The 20953-nt window shown below is 40.1% G+C and overlaps 2 protein-coding genes and 1 long non-coding RNA gene across 7 annotated transcripts; all 3 read left to right on the top strand.

Annotated features, from left to right (window-relative positions):
- The first annotated feature begins 720 nt into the window (after positions 1–720).
- On the top strand, positions 721–7426 carry LOC113145336 (tumor necrosis factor receptor superfamily member 14-like). Of its 4 annotated transcripts, none has more exons than XM_026331939.1 (8): positions 721–806; positions 2526–2650; positions 3039–3132; positions 5443–5568; positions 6240–6395; positions 6860–6947; positions 7051–7220; positions 7341–7426. In XM_026331939.1, the coding sequence occupies exons 2-8, from the start codon at positions 2597–2599 to the stop codon at positions 7409–7411; spliced, it is 759 nt and encodes a 252-aa protein (XP_026187724.1). In that variant the 5' UTR covers positions 721–806; positions 2526–2596; the 3' UTR covers positions 7412–7426. The 4 variants fall into 4 exon arrangements, with proteins under 4 accessions (XP_026187724.1, XP_026187723.1, XP_026187721.1 ...); XM_026331938.1 differs by having other exon boundaries at positions 764–806; positions 2463–2650; XM_026331936.2 differs by lacking the exons at positions 721–806; positions 2526–2650 and having other exon boundaries at positions 2873–3132; positions 5443–5562.
- Positions 7427–8053: 627 nt separating this feature from the next.
- LOC113145338 (uncharacterized) lies at positions 8054–8869 on the top strand. The gene is made up of 2 exons (XR_003297234.1): positions 8054–8104; positions 8476–8869. It is a non-coding gene; the product is annotated as an uncharacterized LOC113145338 (long non-coding RNA).
- A 1460-nt stretch (positions 8870–10329) lies between these two features.
- On the top strand, positions 10330–19389 carry LOC113145335 (tumor necrosis factor receptor superfamily member 14-like). 2 transcript variants are annotated; one of them, XM_026331934.1, is made up of 9 exons: positions 10330–10444; positions 12186–12377; positions 12701–12794; positions 15984–16109; positions 16583–16738; positions 17433–17520; positions 17624–17805; positions 17925–17956; positions 18903–19389. In XM_026331934.1, the coding sequence occupies exons 2-9, from the start codon at positions 12324–12326 to the stop codon at positions 18936–18938; spliced, it is 768 nt and encodes a 255-aa protein (XP_026187719.1). In that variant the 5' UTR covers positions 10330–10444; positions 12186–12323; the 3' UTR covers positions 18939–19389. The 2 variants fall into 2 exon arrangements, with proteins under 2 accessions (XP_026187719.1, XP_026187718.1); XM_026331933.1 differs by having other exon boundaries at positions 18898–19389.
- Positions 19390–20953: the final 1564 nt, after the last annotated feature.

The following is a 20953-nucleotide window of genomic DNA, read 5'->3' as shown; positions in this document are numbered from 1 at the left end:
CATAGCATCTTAAATATTAGAGGTAATGTTTAAGTTTAAAATGAGAACGTCAAATTTCATTAATCTCAGCTGATTAACAATTCGTGCCTTTTGTGTCCATCATTTCTGTGGATTTTTGAAACTGTATAACTCAAACATGGGAAACAAACAGAAACTCATCTGTACATTGCTGTCTGTGGAGTGACCCCCCTAAAAGATATAATTGAGATGTCCTCCTCTGGAGGTCTGACAAACTCGCTTCCACCCAACGGCGGTTACAAGAAGTGTAATCAGTTACTGTTTGAAAAGCTGAGATGTGACTTTTGCACAGCAAGAAGTAAAACACTAAATACATTCAGGAGGAAACCCCCTTTAAATAATTAATGTTTCAGCATCAACATGTTTACATACATATTCTGTGCATAAATATTTGCATGAAGAATTGGAATTAGTAACATCTGGACAATTATTGTGCTCTTCCAAATAACAGTTAGTTTATTTATGAAGCTGGTGTGATTTCCCCTTTACAGTGAATCAGAATCCCATCATGCTTTGCACTTATGAGAGAAAACTTCAAATATCAGTAATCCAGTTTTAAATCCACTAGGGTGAAAAATGACAGGTCTGATGAATTATTGTGATGCCATATAATATTTTAAAGCCTTTGAATTATATATGTACTGAACTAGGTTAAACATATTTGTATGTGTTTTGTATGTGTTCTACTCCTTACCAGTTGGTGGCAGTGATGCACCAACTGCACCAATTCCATCTTTTCCTTTTGTAAAAGACCTGTTCAGTCTGGGCGATGTAGGAGAGAAGTAACGGTAAGACAGTGTATATGTTTGTATAAAGACATTTTCTATCCGTGTATGTGTTTGTTACATCATAGCTGAACCTTTAGCACAGGTCGGACCAGTGTATCGTTGTGGTTCCTCGTTGGTCCTGAATGTCCCCGTTTTCCAAAGGTCTCAGCAGACTGCGCCTTTATCTCTTATTTCAGGCTGAAATACGGAGCGTTATTTCCGCAAACGCTGCAGCTCCTTGACTTTGTCAGGGAAAACTAGTATGAAACTGATATGATGGAGAGAAGAAAGGTGGATATCTTGTGTGTTCAGGAGGTGAAGAAAGTGTCAGGGTGATGAGTCTGAAGCTGGAAGTTGAAGCTGTGATGTTGAATGTTGTCAGTGGTTTTGCTCCACAGGTAGAATGTGAGTTAGAAGAGAAGGAGAAATTCTGGAGGGAGATGGATGATGTGATCCAGGGTATCCCTAGTGGTGAGAGAGTGGTGACTGGGGCAGACTTCAAGGACATGTTGGTGAGGGAAACAGGTGTCAATGAAGTTATGGGAAAGAGTAGTGGAGGCTAGGCTGAGGGCAGAAGTGAGCATTTATGAGCAGCAGTATGGTTTCATGCCAAGAAAGAGAACCACAGATGCAATATTTGCTTTGAGAATGTTGATGGAGAAGTACAGAGAAGGCCAGAAGGAGCTGCATTGTGTCTTTGTAGGTTTGGAAAAGCATATGACAGGGGGCAGAGAGAGGAGCTGTGGTTTTGCAAGAATGAAAGGAAAGGTGTACAGGACAGTGGTGAGACCAGCAATGTTGTCTGGTTTAGAGACAGTGACACTGAGAAAAAGACAGGAGGCAGAGCTGGAGGTAGCAGAGCTGAAAATGTTGAGGTTCTCTCTGGGAGTGACGAGGATGGACAGGATCAGGAATGAGGACATCAGAGGGACAGCTCTAAACCATATTCGTATGTTTGATTTGGCTTAAATTTTATGTTGGATGCTCTTCCTGACACAACCCTCACAGGAAAAACATTTACCTGGACTTGGGACCGGCACATGAAGATGCTGGATTGTGCCCCCCTGTGGTTACATTAGAGATGAATTTACAATAATTACCATAAGTATTACTAAAGGAGAAATTCAAAGTGAAAGCAAAGAGAAGAAACAAGCCATTTCTTCATAATCCCTGTTTTATTTTAAAAACCAAAAATGAAAACAAAGAGAAGAGAAACTAGAGACCTGTCAGCACTAATTTATTTGGCTCTAATGCAGAGGTGGGCATTGAGGGCCACAGCCCTGCATGTTTTCCAACTATCCTTGCCTTACCAATACTGATTACCTGGGTCAGGAGTGTTCTGCCAATCAAAGCTGGAAAGTACTAATTTATTTTGTCTTCCCCCACTTTTTTATATACTGAAGTATTGAAGCTGCTCCCCCTGATCTTCCAGTAACAAGCAGTGAGCAGGAAAATCTGGGCCCAGCTCCAAGTTTAATGAACAGGAGACAAAGGAAGTGAAACCAAAGCTCAGCTAGTTCTGCTGCTGCTGGTCATTTGTTGACGATTCAAAGAGTCAGAATCTAAATGTCAGAGTCCACCAGCAGAAATCAGGTGTTAAAGGTTCCTCTTTCTCCAGTGATCATATGACCAATGGGGCCTTACAGTTTAATATGATTTTGTTGTTTCTGTTTACAGTTGCTGTCCTCCTGTTTGTAGATAGTATCTTCCAGTTTCCAGATGTTTTCCTCCTATTTCCAGATGTTTTCTTCCTACTAATGTCACCTCAGATGTTAGAGACATGGTATCCTCCTCACATGTAACCTGTCGACATGTTGTTCAATACGTCTTTGAGAAGAAACCATGTGGCAGCTACATCTGTTTTGGTAAATTGTTTAATGGAGAATATTAGATTAAGCTTATATTAATAATGTAAACATGTTTCTCCTTCTCTCTGACATTTCTGACCAATGAATTTGTGCATATGAATAAACAGTTAATAATTGTAATTCATTGTAAAACATTGTAATATAATGTTGTATTAAGAGTGATCTATTAGAAATCAAATATATCTAAGAATGAGCCTCTTAAATCTGCATTAAATCTTCCTCCTCCTCCTGTTTTATTCCTCACCTCCTTTATTGTTTAACCTCATACAGTCTCTGTTAGTCATGTTTTTAATGTTGACATTTTATGTTTGACTCACTCAGACAAATTCTTCACACTGTCACAGTTTCCACCACCTTTACTGAGACAAAACCTTATTCTTCACAGATACTGCTGATGAAAGTCTTCAGTGGACACACCCTCACATGTCAACGAGCAGAGTATCAGATAGATAATGAATGCTGTCCTATGTGCCCCTCAGGTATGAGCCAACTGAATGGGAACGTTTTTGTTATGTTGTTAGTGTTGGGGACTGCCCCACTGAATGCTGGTATATATTTAATGACTGCTGCAGAGCTTTTGTCAGGGAGTCAGACTCATCATATTGAGTTTATTGCACAAGATTTGACCATACACATGTTAGTGTCTTTGAGGTAGTTTCTGAAATAAATAAACAACAGATATGAATAGTCATTGTGCAAATATAACCAAGGACTTAACATATCACAAACTCGATAATAAACAACTTCGTAAGGTGCATTGATATATGGAATATAAACTGAGAAATATACTGTATCAGCAATATCTCAGTGTGAATAACAATCTGCATTGTGCAATGAAGATTACAAACACAAATATGAGTTATATATAGAAATGAGACTATCATTAATGCACAGGTTGTTGATCGTTTAAGAAGATTGATTGTAAACATGAACAGTGCACATGACAAAGCTAATGTGCTAAGCTGTTTGTTAAACAGGTTCGTATTACACTCATAAAGATTCCTAACATCAATGATATAAATACTGTCAAGTTAACACAACAGTGGTACACTGTAATCTAGGTAATTAACATACATCGAAGTAACTTACTTTGTCACACACTTTTTTTTTGCACATAAACGCTGCACCTGAGTGTGAGCATGCGATGTGACTGCCTCACTGAAGTAACTTAGTGAACAGGCAGTTACACTAAGAAGGTACTTGCTGTGAGCACTACGTTATTTACGCAAATCATTACTGAAACATCACACAGATCACAAGTGTTAAACTTAAAGGGGAAGAATTCACAACCGCCGCTCCCACATTTGAGCAGCAAATGGGTAATCGACAGAGTGCAAGAAGGAAGGTATCAACATCCATTGAGCTGAGAAGCTCATTGTGTACTGCCCTAGTTTCTGAGATATTTGAAGATTAGCCCCCAGCGTTTTTCATTTTGCCTCCCTATTCTGACAAGGTACGGGTCAAAGCAATCAACACCAGTCGAGTGGAAAGGTGGACAGAGCAGTCGGAGGTGTTCTGGTGGCAAATCTGCCATTTGCGGAACTTTCGGCTGTGCTCTCCATCGCTTACAGAACAAACAGTGTAGTTGGTGGTACTTTATGGCCTGATGTCCTCTGAGAATCCAGTACTGTCTCCGTATTTCAGAGAAGACACTTTCTGCTCTTGGGTGTGACAGATTCTTTGATAAAGGAGCTTTGTTACTGTGTGTCTTGGGTCCAGCACATTGTGGTGGATTTGTTCTGGGTCTGAGTTTGCTGGTAATGTTAACCAAGGGTATCACTTGTACAGTTCCACCGAAGCCCCAGTGTGGGCTCCATCGGGTCAACATGGATTTGAACTAACTACTGCTCTGTGGCAGAGGAGCAGGCTTCAGTAGGAAGATGGGTGACCACAGCTGGGTGGCTACTAGCCCACTGTCTGAGGTCAAGTCCTCCTTCGACTAACATGCATAATTGCATAATTGATCTAATGTTTGTTTGGCTGCAGCAACAGTAGGAAAGCTTGCGAGGCAATCGTCCACATAGAAACTCTGGTATACTATTTGTTGTAACCCTGGAGATTTGGCTTTCGAAGTACGAGCATGATGTTGCAGAGTGAAGATGGCAGCACTTGCCATTCATACACATCTGGGGGGTTCTCACTCTGTAGGTCTCTTTAAATGAAACGGAGAAAGGGTCTGTCCTTGGGTAGAGTTAAGAGATAGACCCTGGTGTTTGAACGAACAGTTGAAAACCAGTCGTGGCTCACCAGATGGTGGAGCCGGTACCATGATTCTGCTGTCTGGGCTGCTTCCCTTTGGTTGTGTTTGGCTACATAACCTGCTTCAATGAGTTTGGCAATTTGGATTCTGCAGTACACCCTGGATCCCTTTCTTCTTCCATGTCTCACTACAGGTTTTCTCTCTATCATAACTGTACACTCAGTCAATTTCCCTCTCTAGTTAGTTACATCTGTTACGTCATGTCGTCATCTGTGGAGGTTGAAAAAGTAACAAGCCTGTTTTGATAATGTAAGAAGTAGAAAGTACAGATATTTCCATTTAAATGTAGGGAGTAAAAGTAAAACATCATCAGAAAAATAAATACTCAAGTAAAGTACAGATACCTGAAAAATCTACTTAAGTACAGTAACGAAGTATTTGTAATTCATTACTTCCCATCTCTGTCAGGTTGTAGTAATGAGTGCCTAGCCCGTAACATGCACATTATACTCAGGATTATACGTCTTCAACCAACAGAAACATGATATTGTATGAAGTTAAATGTTTTATTTATTTTTTTTGTCCACAGGAAATCGAGTTAAAACAGATTGTACAGAGTTCAGAAGTACGTCCTGCCTCCCCTGCACTGAGGGAACCTTTATGAATCAGCCCACTGGACTCAAACAGTGTTTTTCCTGTGCACACTGTGGTAAAAGTAAAAATGTTGTTTGAACATGTTAAAGGCTGATTTGCCTTTGTTGTGACAAAAATGCAGAAACAAAGACATATGTAATACTGCCAGATGATAGAGTGATAAAGTATGATAAACACATGATAAAGTATACAGTGGTCTGTATAAGTGATTTCACAGGGCAATGTAGTTTTGGATTTTGTTTTCCCTTAATAATACAAACCTTCATTTAAAAACTTCATGACGTGTTTACTCGTGTTATCTTTGACTAATATTTAAATTAGTTTGATGATCTGAAACATTAAAGTGTGACAAACATGCAAAAAAATAAGAAATCAGGAAGGGGGCCAACACTTTTTCACACCACTGTAAGCTGTTAATGTCAGCTGACACTTTGTGTTTCTAAACAACAATGAGCCTGTGTTTATCAGTTGGAGCTGCAGGAATGAGAGAGCTGACAGAAGTCACTGCTCCTCTGTCTCCTTTCTTCTGCAACAGTGAAATCATTTCCACTGGGCTGTACACACCAGACAAGCTATTTCTGTAGTGTATTTCAGTTCATTTTTAATTGTAGTATTACATTTCTTTACAATACCATAAAATTAAAGGACATCTGTAGTAATGTAATAGCTTGTTGCTCTCTGGTACATTCAACAGTGATCAGTTCATATGTAACCCTGTATCTGTGTTGACAGATTCTGGTCTGAAGATAAAGAGTTCGTGTACATTTATATCAGATACAGTTTGTGAACCACTGGAGGGATTCTACTGTATTGACTCTACAGGGGACGGATGTGAGGCAGCACAGAAACACAAACAGTGTCAACCAGGACAATACATCAGCCAGAAAGGTTTGAGTTTGAAATGAGAATGACAGAGTTCATTAAACTGACCTGACTGATGATTAGCTCATGAAAGATGTGATGTTTAAACAGAATGATCTGCTCAAGACAGGTCATGGTGACAGAAACGAGCCTGTGTTGTCTCCATGTGTGGCAAAGGAAACAGGGCAGTAACCCTTCTTATTGTCTTCATCCAGTTAGTGAAGATGCCACAGAAAATGTTTACTGTATAAAGCAGAGGTGGGGACCTGCCACAGTTAAAAGGACAACACTGAATCAACATGAGACAATAAGAGTAGTGTTGGTCTTTTTGTTAGGTTCATTTCTTATTAACTAGTATCAACATATTCCTTACTTAAATGTTTACATAAAACATCAATGTTCATAATACTTAGATATTTATTGTTTGCTTGAGCAATAACAATAGTCCAATGATATGTTTTCTGAGCTGTTTTTAATTTGTGTGTGTACAGGAACAGCTTCCACAGACACTGTGTGCTCTGACTGCAGTGAGGGAACATTTTCAAATGGGACATTTGAATCTTGTCGACCACACACACAGTAAGTGAAGCATCAGACATGAACACACCTGGTTCTTACAACAGCAGTGAATTCATGACGTCCTCCACATGTTGATGTTACAAATGTCCCTCTGACTTTTCAGATGTGACTCAGTGAATCTTCAGCTGATTAAAGCAGGAACAGCTTCAACTGATGCTGAATGTGGAGAACACAGTTCAACAATGATGACAGGAATTGTGATTGGTGTTATTGTTGTGTTCATGTTAATGATTGGAACATCTGCATATTTAATATATTATCTCAAGAAGAAAGGTATATTTTAAGATCACACAACAAAATCATTATGCTTGAAATAGATAAATATATTGTCAAAGATTTATTGTCATTACATTGTTGTTTGAATCTTTTTTTGTTGAACATATTTAATTACAGAAAGAACAAGAAATCAAGAGAAGGATGCCTGGGTGTATTTTAAGAAGAAGAAGAAGAAGAATGCTTATTAATCCCCAAGGGGACATTCAATTGTTACAGCAGTTATTCTAATTTAAAGTTATTAAATTTATACTACTATTTAAATTATATTAATAGTAATTAAAGTAAGATCAGATAACCTTTATTTGTCCCGCAATGGGGAAATTGCGTTGTTGCAACAGGAACTTTACTTTGTAAAGCATAACTTTACAACAGTGGGGTTTATGCTCTTGCCCAGTGCTGATGGGTTTGAATCTTCAGCTGATTAAAGCAGGAACAGCTACAACTGATGCTGAATGTGGAGAACACAGTTCAACTCACACGATTCTAATCTGGGTTTTAGTGTTTTTTATTATTAATTTGCCTATTTATGGTTGGGTTTGGGTTTGTGGTTTACTCAGTCAGAAGGAAGAAACTACATTTGACATGTCTAACAGGTAAGATTTCAAAATATTATTATGGTTTTGATGAATGATGATACATTCAGCCAAGTTGATGATAAAGATGTTTTTCATTGGATTTGTTTATAACAGGGTTATTCTGAGCAGGAGGGGCAGCTGTTCCCAGAGACGTATGTTTGTTACTCTCTTTTTGAAATTGTAATGTGCACTGTAGAACATAATTGGTTTATCTAAATAATTGAAATATTAATAAATTGTATATTTTGCCACAATGGATCCCACAAATGGAGGAGAAGTAACATAAACATAACTGGACAGCAGCAGGTAAAAGAAGCTTTGTAATTTTCATTAAAGTGTATTTTGACAGAAGATTACCTGTCTGAGCTACACTAGCTAACGTCTTAGAATGGATTTAGAATGAGACTACACACACATATACATAGATACAGGCTTTGTTCACTGCAGAGTAAATGTGATCTAGAATCCAGTAAAAATATAGTGGCTAAAGGAAGCAGTGTTTAAGTGTGCATTCTTCAGTCACAGCTCCTGGATGGAGGTCACAAACAGTCTGTGATTATCTGCAATAGTTATCTGTGACATATGTGGATTTCTTTCTGCTGTAGCTATTGTTTTACTCAGTCTCAGCCAGTTTCACAAGCCAAACATTTAACCATGTTCTTTCTGTTGAATCTCAGGGAAAACAACCATCCTCAGGAGCTGCCACACAGTTCAGGTTGCAGAAAGAATCACTGGTGCCAACCTGCCCTGCATCGAGGACCTAATGGGGAAATGGAAATAGAAGAAATGTTCAATTGAAAACCTGTTCAGTGACCATACTGCTGTTCTGACCAGCCTTATTACCTGGAATGGCTCTGGTGTTTAATGTAATTAAACAACATTCCTGTCTGTAATGAGATTTTAGATATCCATAACAGCATTTTTCCTCATCAAAATAGTATTTTCACTGGTAATAGTGGTTGTAAGGTTCCCAGTTATGTAATGCTTTGCCTTTTGAAATGAAGTTTGACCCGCGGCAATGAATGGATTGTTGTCAAGTCATGGCACATGGATAAAACACCCTTGCTGCTTGGCGTCCATGTTTTATTGATAATGAACAACAGAACGTCTCTTCTAACTCAATTTCAAGTACAAGCACAGACAAGAAAAAAGGTGTGTGCCCTCTAGTGTTGAAGTTAGGTAACAGCTTCTGCTTTGAGCCTTAAAATATAGAAATGATGCTTACAAGCATGTTTCCTGTTTACTGTTAATAAAAAACAAAATGTCCTGAAAATACATAAAAATTTGTGGGTTTTTTTTCCCAATATTTTTCATTCTGAAAAGACAATATGAAGTACTTGATAGCTAAAGGATCTGCCTCCCATTCTATTTTTTACTCTTACAAAATAGAAAATAAAGTTAATAAAGATCACATTTTAAAAAATCTCAAAAGTATGATCTGTTATTTTCAGAGCCACAGTGTTTTCACTGGCTGAGTGGTCCTCATTCTGAGTAAAGTGCCCTCCATCCATTCTTCATCTACAACTTATCCCTGCTATCCAGGGTCATGGGGGTCATGGGCCAATCCCAGCATGCAGTGAGTTGGAGGTAGGGTCCACCCTGTAAATATCAGCAGTCTATCACAGGGCTGACACCCAGAGACACACAGAGAGACACACACTGATATGTAAACTGTGACAGTGCTAGCATCATCAGTAAATGAAGGGATCCTGTAATAACAAAACTGTATTGCTGCCAATAACTACATGCATATATTGATAGTTATAGCAGTTATATTCAGATTTACAGTATATAGATATATCAACAAACTCAGGACAAAGTAGGAACAGCATTTTGTTCATTTAATCTCAAAGTAGGGAGAAGTGTGCAATCTTTAGCACTACAACAGATAAATGATACAAGACCTGAGGACATTGTTTCGTCAGAATCATGTTTGTCACTGCCAGTTTACATTATAGTCATTCAGACAGCAGACCAGACATCGTAATGGAAATATTACAGACAATATGAGATTAACTGTTACATTCATATGGATTGCAGCACATATTGGCTTAAAGCTAAATGAAACAGCAGGTGAGATTGCAATAGAGGCAACAAAACTAATTAAATTAATATGATAGTTAGCTTAAGTTGAGATGAGAAGTACATGAAGAAGTAGAAAAGAGATCAAGAATGAGATTTGGACATGCTTCCTGCTGAACAAACCCAGCATAGGCCAGCAGAGCTAGTGACCAGCATGACCAGCACTTATACTGGTATATGTTGTGCTGTGGTGCTGGAATGCTGGTCACCAACATGGGATGCACATATAGTCCACAATAACTCATATGAACTTCTTTTGCTTTGAGTATAGTAACTGTATTAACCAGCAGGACAACATTCAGGTTTTATCATTAGTAGCAGTAAAGATATATTTTAATAAGAAACTCAACTCTGTTATCCGTTTAATTTCTGCACCTTAAAACATATTTTGTATATTTTTCGTTTGTTTTGATGGTTAGTTCTACTCCTTACCAGTTGGTGGCAGTAATGTAGCAACTGCGAAGTAACTAATTCCTGAAGACAGGAATTTCCTGGAAAATTCCTTCCATCTTTTCCTTCTGTGAAAGACGTGTTCAGTTTGGGCCATGTAGGAGAGAAGTAACGGTAAGACAGTGTATATTTTTGTATAAAGACATTTTCCATCCGTGTACATGTTTGTTACATCACAGCTGAACCTTTAGCCCAGGTCGGACCAGTGTATCGTTGTGGTTCCTCGTTGGTCCTGAATGTCCCCGTTTTCCAAAGGTCTCAGCAGACTGCGCCTTTATCTCTTATTTCAGGCTGAAATACGGAGCGTTATTTCCGCAAACGCTGCAGCTCCTTGTTTCTCTTCGTAAATATATTAGAAAACTGTTAAACACCAATGTCAATGTAAATGTTAACGTAAAGACTCAGCAGCAGCAGAGACGACTGTACAATTCCTTCTTTCTTCTTTTCCTTTTGGCTGCTCCATTCAGCGGTCACCCTGAATAATGTTCTAAAAGTAACAGGATGGTTTAATCAATATAACTTATATTGTTCAATCCTATCACATTGTGAATCAAATGAAATCTCACATATCAACCACTAAGTTAAAACATGGGTCTACAGTGACCAGTGATATTCAGGGTCAGCAAAAATATTGGATTTTTTTCCTATTGCACAGTAACATCTACTTTAATGAAGTGCTTCTAAACACATATATATCATAGAGGGGACTTGGACTGAAGTCACAGTCTTCTCCTTTCAGCTGCTCCCTTCAGGGGTCACCACAGCGAATCATCTGCCTCCATTTAACCCTATCCTCTGTATCCTCCTCACCCACACCAACTATCCTCATGTCCTCCTTCACTACATCCAAGAACCTCCTCTTTGGTCTTCCTCTAGGCCTCCTTCCTGGCAGCTCTAACCTCAGCATCCTTTTACCAATGTATTCACTGTCCCTCCCCTGAACATGTCCAAACCATCTCAATCTGGCCTCCCTGGCTTTTTCTGCAAAACATCTAACATGAGCTGTCCCTCTGATGTCCTCATTCTTGATCTTGTCCATCCTCCTCACTCCAAGAGAGAACCTCAACATCTTCAGCTCTGCTACCTCCAGCTCTGCCTCCTGTCTTTTTCTCAGTGCCACTGTCTCTAAACCATATTCATATGTTTGATTTGGCTTAAACTTTACGTTGGATGCTCTTCCTGACACAACCCTCACAGGAAAAACATTTACCCGGACTAGGGACCGGCACATGAAGATGCTGGATTGTGCCTCCCTGTGGTTGCATTAGAGACGAATGTACAATAATTACCATAATTATTAATAAAGGAGAAATTCAAAGAGAAGACACAGGCCATTTCTTCATAATCCCTGTTTTATTTTAAAAACCAAAAATGAAAACAAAGAGAAGAGAAACTAGAGACCTGTCAGTGCTAATTTATTTGGCTCTAATGCAGAGGTGGGCACTGAGGGCCACAGCCCTGCATGTTTTCCAACTATCCCTGCCTTACCAATACTGATTACCTGGGTCAGGAGTGTTCTGCCAATCAAAGCTGGAAAGCACTAATTCATTTTATCTTCCCCCACTTTTTTATATACTGAAGTATTGAAGCTGCTCCCCCTGATCTTCCAGTAACAAGCAGTGAGCAGGAAAATCTCGGCCCAGCTCCAAGTTTAATGAACAGGAAACAAAGGAAGTGAAACCAAAGCTCAGCTAGTTTTGCTGCTGCTGGTCATTTGTTGACAATTCAAAGAGTCAGAATCTAAATGTCAGAGTCCACCAGCAGAAATCAGGTGTTAAAGGTTCCTCTTTCTCCGGTGATCATGTGACCTATGGGGCCTTACAGTTGAATATGATTTTGTTTCTTTGGTTTACAGGTGCTGTTCTCCTGTTTGAAGATAGGAGGACATCTCCAGTTTCCAGATGTTTTCCTCCTGTTTCCAGATGTTTTCTTCCTACTAATGTCACCTCAGATGTTAGAGTCATGGTATCCTCCTCACATGTAACCTGTCGACATGTTGTTCAATACGTCTTTGAGAAGAAACCATGTGGCAGCTGCATCTGTTTTGGTAAATTGTTTAATGGAGAATATTAGATTAAGCTTATATTAATAATGTAAACATGTTTCTCCTTCTCTCTGAGATTTCTGACTGAGTTTGTGCATATAAATAAACAGTTAAATTAATTGTAAAACATTGTAATACAGTATAATGTAATATTAAGAGTGATCTATTAGCAGAAATCAAATATATCTAAGAATGAGTCGTTTAAATCTTCCTCCTCCTCCTGTTTTATTCCTCACCTCCTTTGTTTAACCTCACAAACAGGTCAAATTCTTCACACTGTTACAGTTTCCACCACCTTTACTGAGACAAAACCTTATTCTTCACAGATACTGCTGATGAAAGTCTTCAGTGGACACACCCTCACATGTCATCGAGCAGACTATCAGACAGATAATGAATGCTGTCCTATGTGCCCCTCAGGTATGAGCCAACTGAATAGGAAAGTTTTTGTTATGTTGTTAGTGTTGGGGATTGCCCCACTGGATGCTGGTTTATATTTAATGACTGCTGCAGAGCTTTTGTCAGGGAGTCAGACTCATCATATTGAGTTTGACCGTTTATTGCACAAGATTTGACCATACACATGTTAGTGTCTTTGAGGTAGTTTCTGAAATAAATAAACAACAGATATGAATAGTCATTGTGCAAATATAACCAAGGACTCAACATATCACAAACTCGATAATAAACAACTTCATAAGGTGCACTGATATATGGAGTATAAACAGAAATATATCAGCAATATCTCAGTGTGAATAACAATCTGCATAGTGCAATGAAGATTACAAACACAAATATGAGTTATATATAGAAATGAGACTGTATCATTAATGCACAGGTTGTTGATGGTTTGAGAAGATCAACTGTAAACATGAACAGTGCACGCGACAAAGCTAATGTGCTAAGCTGTTTGTTAAACAGGATCGTATTACACTCATAAAGATCCCTAACATCAATGATATAAATACTGTCAAGTTAACACAACATTGGTACACTGTAATCTAGGTAATTAACAATATACATCGAAGTCACTTACTTTGTCACACACTTTGTCTTGCACATAAACGCTGCACCTGAGTGTGAGCATGTGATGTGACTGCCTCACTGAAGTAACTTAGTGAACAGGCAGTTACACTAAGAAGGTACTTGCTGTGAGCACTACGTTATTTACGCAAATCATTACTGAAACATCACGCAGATCACAAGTGTTAAACTTAAAAGGGGAAGAATTCACAACCGCTGCTCCCACATTTGAGCAGCAAATGGGTAATTAAGGGAATTCTCTAAATGTCTTTGGTATTACCTTCTAAAGCAGGCAACTCTATCAGACGGGCAACTGGTCTGATGTAAGCCTTACCACTAGTGACAACTTCAGCAGTCCGCACACATCCATCACTACTAGGCAGTGTCTTTTGAACTCGGCCTATGGGCCACTGAGCTCTTGGGGGTTGCGGATCCACAGTCATTATGACAGAGTCAACTTCCAGGTTCTTTGAAGCTTTATGCCACTTCTACCGAGTCTGGAGCGTAGGCAAGTAGTTTCTAGTGAAGTGTATCCAGAACTGGTCCACCATGTTCTGACAGTGACGCCATCTCCACCGCCCCATGTCTCCTGGAGTGTATGCCACCTGAGGCAGTGATGAATCCTGCCGCCCCATAAGGAGAATATTAGGAATAATCAGATCTATGTCAGCAACATCTGTTGAGGCATATTCTAGTGGTTTCAAATTGAGGATCCCTTCCACTTCTGCTAGCATTGTGGACAGAACATTTTTGGTGACAGCTTGGGTTTTGACAGCCATCTGGAGGGCATTCTTTAAGGAACAGACATCACGCTCCCATATCCCTCCAAAGTGTGGAGCAGTGAGGGGATTAAACTTGAAGCTAATCTGATAGTTTGAAAACTGGGCTTTAAGTTCTAATCTTCTCGTTATTCTTTGTTAGCTCCCCGGAAGATGGTGCCACAATCAGAACGGATCTTATATTGTTAGAAAGTCAACAGACGTAGGAGGCAGCTCCGCGCATGCGCACCGCGCTGCAGTCTGTCCATACTGAGCCTAGGAGCGCAGTTACCCTGAATGAATCTAATCTTAAATTGGTAGTGGTCAATTTGTACTGTTCAGTTGATTCCCTTTTGGCTCGCTGTATCCTGTCTGTTTGGCGGGAACCTTGAGTGTGGTGTGCGTCATTACCGAACAGTAAGTTCTGAAGTTCATATTGTGTTATGAACGATTAACAGCGCGACCGTGTGGCTCGGGGTTACATTACGCTGCTACGTAACTTGTGTTGGGGAACTAATACAAGAGATTTGCATGTAGCCTGTGTGTTGACGTTGTCACGTCGTTAATATTAATGCCACTCGTGTGAATGGTTGGATGTATCCTACAGATGTTTGTGACATTATAGTATTGTTAGCTGAGAAGTGACTATGCATCTTATGTCCCTTAGTGCAGTTCCTTAATTGTAAGGATGTTGTTCGCCTGTAGATGGCGGTGTTGTTACACCCTCCATGTTAATCCTGATGTTAAGTTTATTGGTATGATTACATCTGTAATAGACAGTGTGGGTGGCAATATTGTATACAAATGTGTATTGTTTATTTGTTTTGTAGACCACACCCACCTACATACCCACATCTGTGTACTATTTGGAGCTCAGTAAAGATTTTGGAGAAGTATCACTTCAGCAGTGTTCTTATCGACACTGCACGGTGACACTACCTTCATACGGCCATGCACCCATACAGTCCACCTATCTTGCTCCTCTCATAACCTTCGAAACAAATATGGTTTAACTCTTTTGGCCATGAACCGCTGGAGTGCAAGAAGGAAGGCATCAACATCCATTGAATTGAGGATCTCAATGTGTACTGCCTTAGTTGTGAGACATTTGAAGATTAGCCCCCAGCGTTTTTTATTTCGCCTCCCTATTTTGACAAGGTGTGGGCCAAAGCAGTCAACACCAGTCGAGTGGAAAGGTGGACAGAGCAGTCGGATCTGTATAAACACTTCTTGTATAAACAACCTGCACAGTGCTGGTACAGGGAACAAAACAACACATTCACCGTGAATCATTCTTGGAGCCGTCAACATCAAACAGTTCTTTTAAATATGGTCAAGGATGGACAAAGTCTTGCTTTGCCTTATCAGCTGCATCATTATCGGATTCTGCAGTACACCCTGGATTCCTTTCTTCCTCCATGTCACCCTACAGGTTTTCTCTCTATCATAACTGTACACTCAGTCAATTTCCCTCTCTAGTTAGTTACATCTGTTACGTCATGTCGTCATCTGTGGAGGTTGAAAAAGTAATGAGCCTGTTTTGATAATGTAAGAAGTAGAAAGTACAGATATTTCCGTTTAAATGTAGGGAGTAAAAGTAAAACGTCATCAGAAAAATAATTACTCAAGTAAAGTACAGATACCTGAAAAATCTACTGAAGTACAGTAACGAAGTATTTGTAATTCATTACTTCCCATCTCTGTCAGGTTGTAGTAATGAGTGCCTAGCCCGTAACATGCACATTATACTCAGGATTATACGTCTTCAACCAACAGAAACATGATATTGCATGAAGTTTAATGTTTTATTTATTTTTTTTGTCCACAGGAAATCGAGTTAAAACAGATTGTACAGAGTTCAGAAGTACGTCCTGCCTCCCCTGCACTGAGGGAACCTTTATGAATCAGCCCACTGGACTCAAACAGTGTTTTTCCTGTGGCCACTGTGGTAAAGGTAAAAATGTTGTTTGAACATGTTAAAGACTGATTTGCCTTTGTTGTGACAAAAATGCAGAAACAAATACATATGTAATACTGCCAGATCAGTGAAGATATTTTAGGTATGTCCTCAGGAAGTCACTGGATACGTCACATGATAAAGTACAAGTTGTTAATATCAGCTGACACTGTGTTTCTAAACAACAATGAGCCTGTGTTTATCAGTGGGAGATTCAGGAATGAGAGAGCTGACAGAAGTCACTGCTCCTCTGTCTCCTTTCCTCTGCCGTGGTGAAATTATTTCCACTGGGCTGTACACAGCAGACAAGCTATTTCTGTAGTGTATTTCAGTTCATTTTTAATTGTAGTATTACAGTTCTTTAAAATACCATAAAATTAAAGGACATCTATAGTAATGTAATAGCTTGTTGCTCTCTGGTGCATTCAACAGTGATCAGTTCATATGTAACCCTGTATCTGTGTTGACAGATTCTGGTCTGAAGATAAAGAGATCGTGTACATTTATATCAGATACAGTTTGTGAACCACTGGAGGGATTCTACTGTATTGACTCTACAGGGGACGGATGTGAGGCAGCACAGAAACACAAACAGTGTCAACCAGGACAATACATCAGCCAGAAAGGTTTGAGTTTGAAATACCAGAGTTCATTAAACTGACCTGACTGATGATTAGCTCATGAAAGATGTGATATTTAAACAGAATGATCTGCTCGAGTTTGGGGTTTGAAGTTGCCACTATTCAGTATAAATTGAGTCTGAGAAATGCTGTGAAAGTTGGATGGGTTTGTGTTTTCAAGATTTAAACACTTAAAATGTCTAAAATGACTAAGTAAAAAAAAGTAAATTATCTTTATCACTGGACCTTTTAAGTGACATGAAAACACTGAAACTGTCCACCTGTCTACTCTGTGGGTCATTTCAGGGTCACCCCATGCTGTACCTGATTGTTTTCCTCACAGAGACTGTGGTTGGTGGGTTTTCATAGAAAATAACAAGGGCTGTAGGTGTGGAAACATCTGCCCATATGTTCTTCTTAGCCCTGAAAAGCAAGAAACAGTTTTAGTCTCTGCTGTGAACATTTCATACCAGCTCTAACTGACGTGATCTGATAATTATATTAACATAAATGCTGAAGCAATAGGTTGGTGTCTTCCAACACAAATTGAAGTCTATTATGAATGACATATCAACATCTTCTTTAAATATTTGCATAAAAAATTAGTGCTCATAACAATTAAATATTTCATGTTCACACGAACTATAACAACAACCCGTTGATATGTTTTCTGAACTGTTTTTAATTTGTGTGTGTACAGGAACAGCTTCCACAGACACTGTGTGCTCTGACTGCAGTGAGGGAACATTTTCAGATGGGACATTTGAATCTTGTCGACCACACACACAGTAAGTGAAGCATCAGACATGAACACACCTGGTTCTTACAACAGCAGTGAATTCATGACGTCCTCCACATGTTGATGTTACAAATGTTCCTCTGACTTTTCAGATGTGACTCAGTGAATCTTCGGCTGATTAAAGCAGGAACAGCTTCAACTGATGCTGAATGTGGAGAACACAGTTCAACTCTGATGACAGGAATTGTGATTGGTGTTATTGTTGTGTTCATGTTAATGATTGGAACATCTGCATATTTAATATATTATCTCAAGAAGAAAGGACCTTTTAAAGGTATATTTTAAGATTATACAACAAAATCATTAGGCTTGAAATAGATAAATATATTGTCAAAGATTTATTGTCATTACATTGTTGATTGAAGCTTTTTTGTTGAACATATTTAATTACAGAAAGAACAAGAAATGCAGAGAATGATGCCAAGGTAAGTTTTGTACTCTTGTTACTGATTTTACTAAATCTGGTTTCTGTTCACTGTACACTTTTTAAATATATGACGCCGCTTTTTTATCAATATTTCACAAAAAGAAACCTCTTAAAAGAAAAGAAGGATCAGCCACCTGTGAAGAGGTGCAGATAAGAAAGCTGTGTCTGCTTCATTAACATGTCTGAGCTGTGATGTCTTTTCAAATGTATATGATCCATCCATCATCTATACCTGCTTATTCCTTAACCAGGGTCACAGGGATCTCCCAGTTCTCTTTCAGGTGGAAGGCAGGAGTACACCCTGGACAGGTCACCAGGCCATCAGTCCATATAGACACATAGAGACAAACACACACACTCACACACATTCCTATGGGCAATTTAGAGTCACCAATTAACCTGACATACATGTCAACACAGAAAGGCTGGGTTGCGAACCCAGGACCTTCTTGCTGTGAGGCAACAGTGCTAACCACTCAGTCACCATGCTGCCCTTTGTATATGATGTTGGATGCTTGGCAGTGTAGAGAAATTAAATGAGTCCTGCTCTGTGCTGGGCTACATATTGGTGATTAGCACTTTTGCCTCACAGCAAGAAGGTCCCTGGTTCGAAACCCAGCAGGGGCCTTTCTGTGTAGAGTTTGCATATTCTCCCTGTGCTTGCGTGGGTTTTCTCCAGGTACTCTGGTTTCTTCCCACAGTCCAAAAATGTGTGTCAGGTTGATTGGTGACAGGAGTGAGTGTGTGTGCCCTTAACACCATTCAGCCCTTCCTGATGAGTAAAATGCTGCTCAGGATGGGTGTCAGCTCCTCCACTGTCTCCTGGATTGCTGATTACTTGTCTGACAGGCCCAAGTTTGTGCGGTAGGGAGCTCCCTGTCTGAGACTGTGATCAGTAATGTGCCCTGTTCCTTTTCTGTTCACCCTATACACTTCCAGTACAGCTCTGGGTCCGGCCACCTGCCGAAGTTCTCCAATGACTCTGGGGGAGTATTGAGATAGACAGCAGGCAGAGTACAGAATGCTGATCGGAGACTTTGTGGAGTGGTCCCAGGCCAATCACCTGCTACTTAATGTGGACAAGACCAAAGAACTGGTAGTGGAATTCAGGAGGAAGAGGACACCAGTGGAACCCATAATCACCTATGGCCAGGAGGTGGAATTTGTGGACCACTACAAATACCTTGAACACTTGAACAGCAGGCTGGACTGGAAGGACAACAGTGATGCTGTTTACAAGAAGGGCATGAGTAGACTTCGTGAGGAAGCTTAGGTCCTTTAATGGATGCAGCAGGATGTGGGAGCTTTCTACCAGGCTGTAGTTGCGACAGTATGCTGAGCACTGTATACATATATATATATATATATATATATATATATATATATATATGTATAAAAAGGTCAGCTGCAGGGACAGGACGACTGGTTGCAATTGATGGAAAGATGAATGCGGCCAAGTACAGAGATATCCTGGAAGAAAACCTCTTCCAGAGTGCTCAGGACCTCAGACTGGGCCGAAGGTTCACCTTTCAACAGGACAATGACCATAAGCACACAGCTAAAATAACAAAGGAGTGGCTTCGGAACAACTCTGTGACCGTTCTTGACTGGCCCAGCCAGAGCCCTGACCTAAACCCAATTGAGCATCTCTGGAGAGACCTGAAAATGGCTGTCCACCAACGTTCACCATCCAACCTGACAGAACTGGAGAGGATCTGCAAGGAAGAATGGCAGAGGATCCCCAAATCCAGGTGTGAAAAACTTGTTGCATCATTCCCAAGAAGACTCATTGCTGTACTAGCTCAAAAGGGTGCTTCTACTCAATACTGAGCACAGGGTCTGACCATGTGATATTTCAGTTTTTCTTTTTTAATAAACTTGCAAAAATTTCTACATTTCTGTTTTTTTCTGTCAAGATGGGGTGCTGAGTGTACATTAATGAGAAATAAAATGAACTTTTTTGATTTTGGCAAATGGCTGCAATGACACAAAGAGTGAAAATTTTAAAGGGGTCTGAATACTTTCCGTACCCACTGTATATATATGTATATATGTATATATATATATATATATATATATATAAAAAATTCCCGTCTCACCACCATGGGTGGTGTGTCTTCCTCAATCTCGGGTCCCCTACCAGAGGCCTGGGAGTTTGAGGGTTCTTCGCAGTATCTTAGCTGTTCCTAGCACTGCGCTCTTCTGGACTGAGATCTCTGATGTGTTTCCTGGGATCTGTTGGAGCCAATCTCCCAGTTTGGGGGTCACAGCCCCAAGGGTGCCGATTACCACGGGGACCACTGTTACCTTCACCTTCCACATCTTTTCTAGCTCTTCTTTAAGCCCTTGGTATTTCTCCAGCTTCTCATGTTCCTTCTTTCTGATGTTGCTATCACTTGGGATCGCTACATCTACCACTACGGCTTTCTTCTGTTGTTTGTCCACCAGTACTATGTCTGGTTGGTTAGCCATCACCAGTTTGTCGGTCTGTATCTGGAAGTCCCACAGGATCTTAGCTTGGTCATTCTCCCTCACCTTTGGAGGTGTGTCCCATTTTGACCTTGGGACCTCCAGCCCATACTCGGCACAGATGTTCCTGTACACTATGCCGGCCACTTGGTTATGGTGTTCCATGTACGCTCTGCCTGCTAGCATCTTACAACCTGCTGTTATGTGCTGGATTGTCTCAGGGGCATCTTTGCACAGCCTGCACCTGGGGTCCTGCCTGGTGTAGTAGATCCCGGCCTCTACCGATCTTGTGCTCAGGGCCTGCTCTTGTGCTGCTACGATCAGTGCCTCTGTGCTGTCTTTCAGTCCATCTTTTTCCAGCCACCGGTAGGACTTTTCGATATCAGCCACTTCTTGTATCTGTCGATGGTACATGCCGTGCAGGGGTTTTTCCTGCCATGATGGTTCTTGCTCTTCGTCCTCTGCATCGGGCTTCTGTTGCCTGAGATATTTACTAAGTATTCCATCGCTTGGGGCCATCTTCCTG

Source organism: Mastacembelus armatus, chromosome 7 (genome assembly GCF_900324485.2).
Source record: "Mastacembelus armatus chromosome 7, fMasArm1.2, whole genome shotgun sequence".
Classification (NCBI taxonomy): Eukaryota; Metazoa; Chordata; class Actinopteri; order Synbranchiformes; family Mastacembelidae; genus Mastacembelus; species Mastacembelus armatus.
The sequence above is the reverse complement of the archived record's forward strand: the minus strand, read 5'-3'. Positions and strand labels throughout refer to the sequence as shown.

Excerpts from the sequence above, each read along its gene's own strand:
- LOC113145336 (XM_026331935.1), top strand. The coding sequence starts at position 2,958 with ATGTTTGACTCACTCAGACAAATTCTTCACACTGTCACAGTTTCCACC. Across the intron at positions 6,396-6,859 it reads ACAATACATCAGCCAGAAAG|GAACAGCTTCCACAGACACT; the intron begins GTTTGAGTTTGA and ends GTGTGTGTACAG. Across the intron at positions 6,948-7,050 it reads TCTTGTCGACCACACACACA|ATGTGACTCAGTGAATCTTC; the intron begins GTAAGTGAAGCA and ends CTGACTTTTCAG.
- LOC113145335 (XM_026331933.1), top strand. The coding sequence starts at position 12,324 with ATGTTGTTCAATACGTCTTTGAGAAGAAACCATGTGGCAGCTGCATCT. Across the intron at positions 12,378-12,700 it reads TGGCAGCTGCATCTGTTTTG|ATACTGCTGATGAAAGTCTT; the intron begins GTAAATTGTTTA and ends TATTCTTCACAG. Across the intron at positions 17,521-17,623 it reads TCTTGTCGACCACACACACA|ATGTGACTCAGTGAATCTTC; the intron begins GTAAGTGAAGCA and ends CTGACTTTTCAG.